General features: G+C 38.6%; 1 protein-coding gene across 1 annotated transcript in view; it reads left to right on the top strand.

Annotated features, from left to right (window-relative positions):
- Positions 1–699: 699 nt before the first annotated feature.
- Positions 700–1,398, top strand: part of MED18 (mediator complex subunit 18) — a 7,262-nt gene continuing 6,563 nt past the window's right edge. The window contains exon 1 of the mRNA XM_006862218.1: positions 700–822. Within this exon, the coding sequence (XP_006862280.1) occupies positions 750–822 (73 nt within the window). The 5' untranslated portion in view covers positions 700–749. The remainder of the gene's footprint in view (positions 823–1,398) is intronic.

Raw genomic sequence — 1,398 nt, 5'->3', positions numbered from 1 at the left:
AGAATGTTCCTTAGAAGCTAGGATGGCAAGATTTCGTCTCTCATACTTGGGATATGTTATCAGGAGAGACCAGTCCCTAAAGAAGGATATCATGTTTAGTAAAGTGGAGGATCAGCTTTTTCGCTGAAAAAGGGAAGATCTGCAACTAGATTCATTAGTACAGTGGCAGCAGCAATGGGCTCAAACTTAACAATTGTGAGGACTGGGCAGTGTTTAGTTCTGTTGTATATAAGGTTGCTATGAGTCAGAACTGACTCAGCGGTACCTAACTATAACAAATTTTTGAAGCTCCCCTCTTTCAGAAAAGGTTCCTTAAGTCACTTTTCAGTTCTTTTCAGAATATTATTGCATATTCATTATGCCATTTGAGCCTCAGAAGCTTGGGAGTTAGATATTGATGGTCCCGTTTAATAAGGAAGACATTGAGTACCAGGGTGAGAAGTTCCATGACTTCCTTTGAATGGCACAACTGATTTTTTGGAAATGAACATGACACTAGAACATTCTGCTATAAGTCCATGACCAGACATTATGACCAGATCATCTTTTATATTTGACTGTATCATCAGTATGGAGCAGTGCCTGGCCATATAACGGTTAACTGAAAAGTTTTGGGTGAATAAATGAATCTATTGATGTCCAGGCCATGACACAAGCCAATTTCCACCTCTCTAATGTTTAAACAAGTCTAACTTTTCTCTAGGTGTATCCTGTACCCTACCTGACTGAGTCTACTTCAGACAGATACCATGGAGGCACCTCCAGTCACCATGATGCCTGTCACTGGGGGCACCATTAACATGATGGAGTACCTGCTTCAGGGTAAGTAAACCAGAGAACTTGGGTTACCTGTCTCTCTCTGTATTCAACTTCCCTGGAGATGGGAACTATTATACAAAGCCAACCGATACAACTTTTGACACTCAGTAGACAACAAATTTTCACCCCAATACCTTTATTATGGAAAATTAGAACACTCAGTCATAGTTACCTACTACTGCCATCAGAAATAACACAAGTGGATGGCTTTAAAGAACAGATTTACTTTTTCACAGTTTTGGAAGCTAAAAGTCCAATTCAGGGTTTTGACTTTGATTCCTTCATGAGCCTCCTAGATTCTGGGGTCTGCAGGTGATCCTTGACATTCCTTTGCTTGTAGATTGATCCTCCTCCCATGTCATTTTTCTTCTCTCTATGTGAGCCTCTGTGTCCATTCTCTTTTTTTTTTTTTTTAAAGGTTTTTATTGTGGATTGAGTGAAAGTTTATAGGGCACATCATCAGTTTCACATTCAACAATTCATATAATTTGTTTCATTACAATAATTATAATCCCCTCCATATACCATCAGTTAAAAGTATTTCTCTCTATCCACTTTAGCTTTTTAAAAAAACACACA

Source organism: Chrysochloris asiatica, unplaced genomic scaffold, assembly GCF_000296735.1.
Source record: "Chrysochloris asiatica unplaced genomic scaffold, ChrAsi1.0 scaffold00047, whole genome shotgun sequence".
Lineage (NCBI taxonomy): Eukaryota > Metazoa > Chordata > Mammalia > Afrosoricida > Chrysochloridae > Chrysochloris > Chrysochloris asiatica.
The sequence above is the reverse complement of the archived record's forward strand: the minus strand, read 5'-3'. Positions and strand labels throughout refer to the sequence as shown.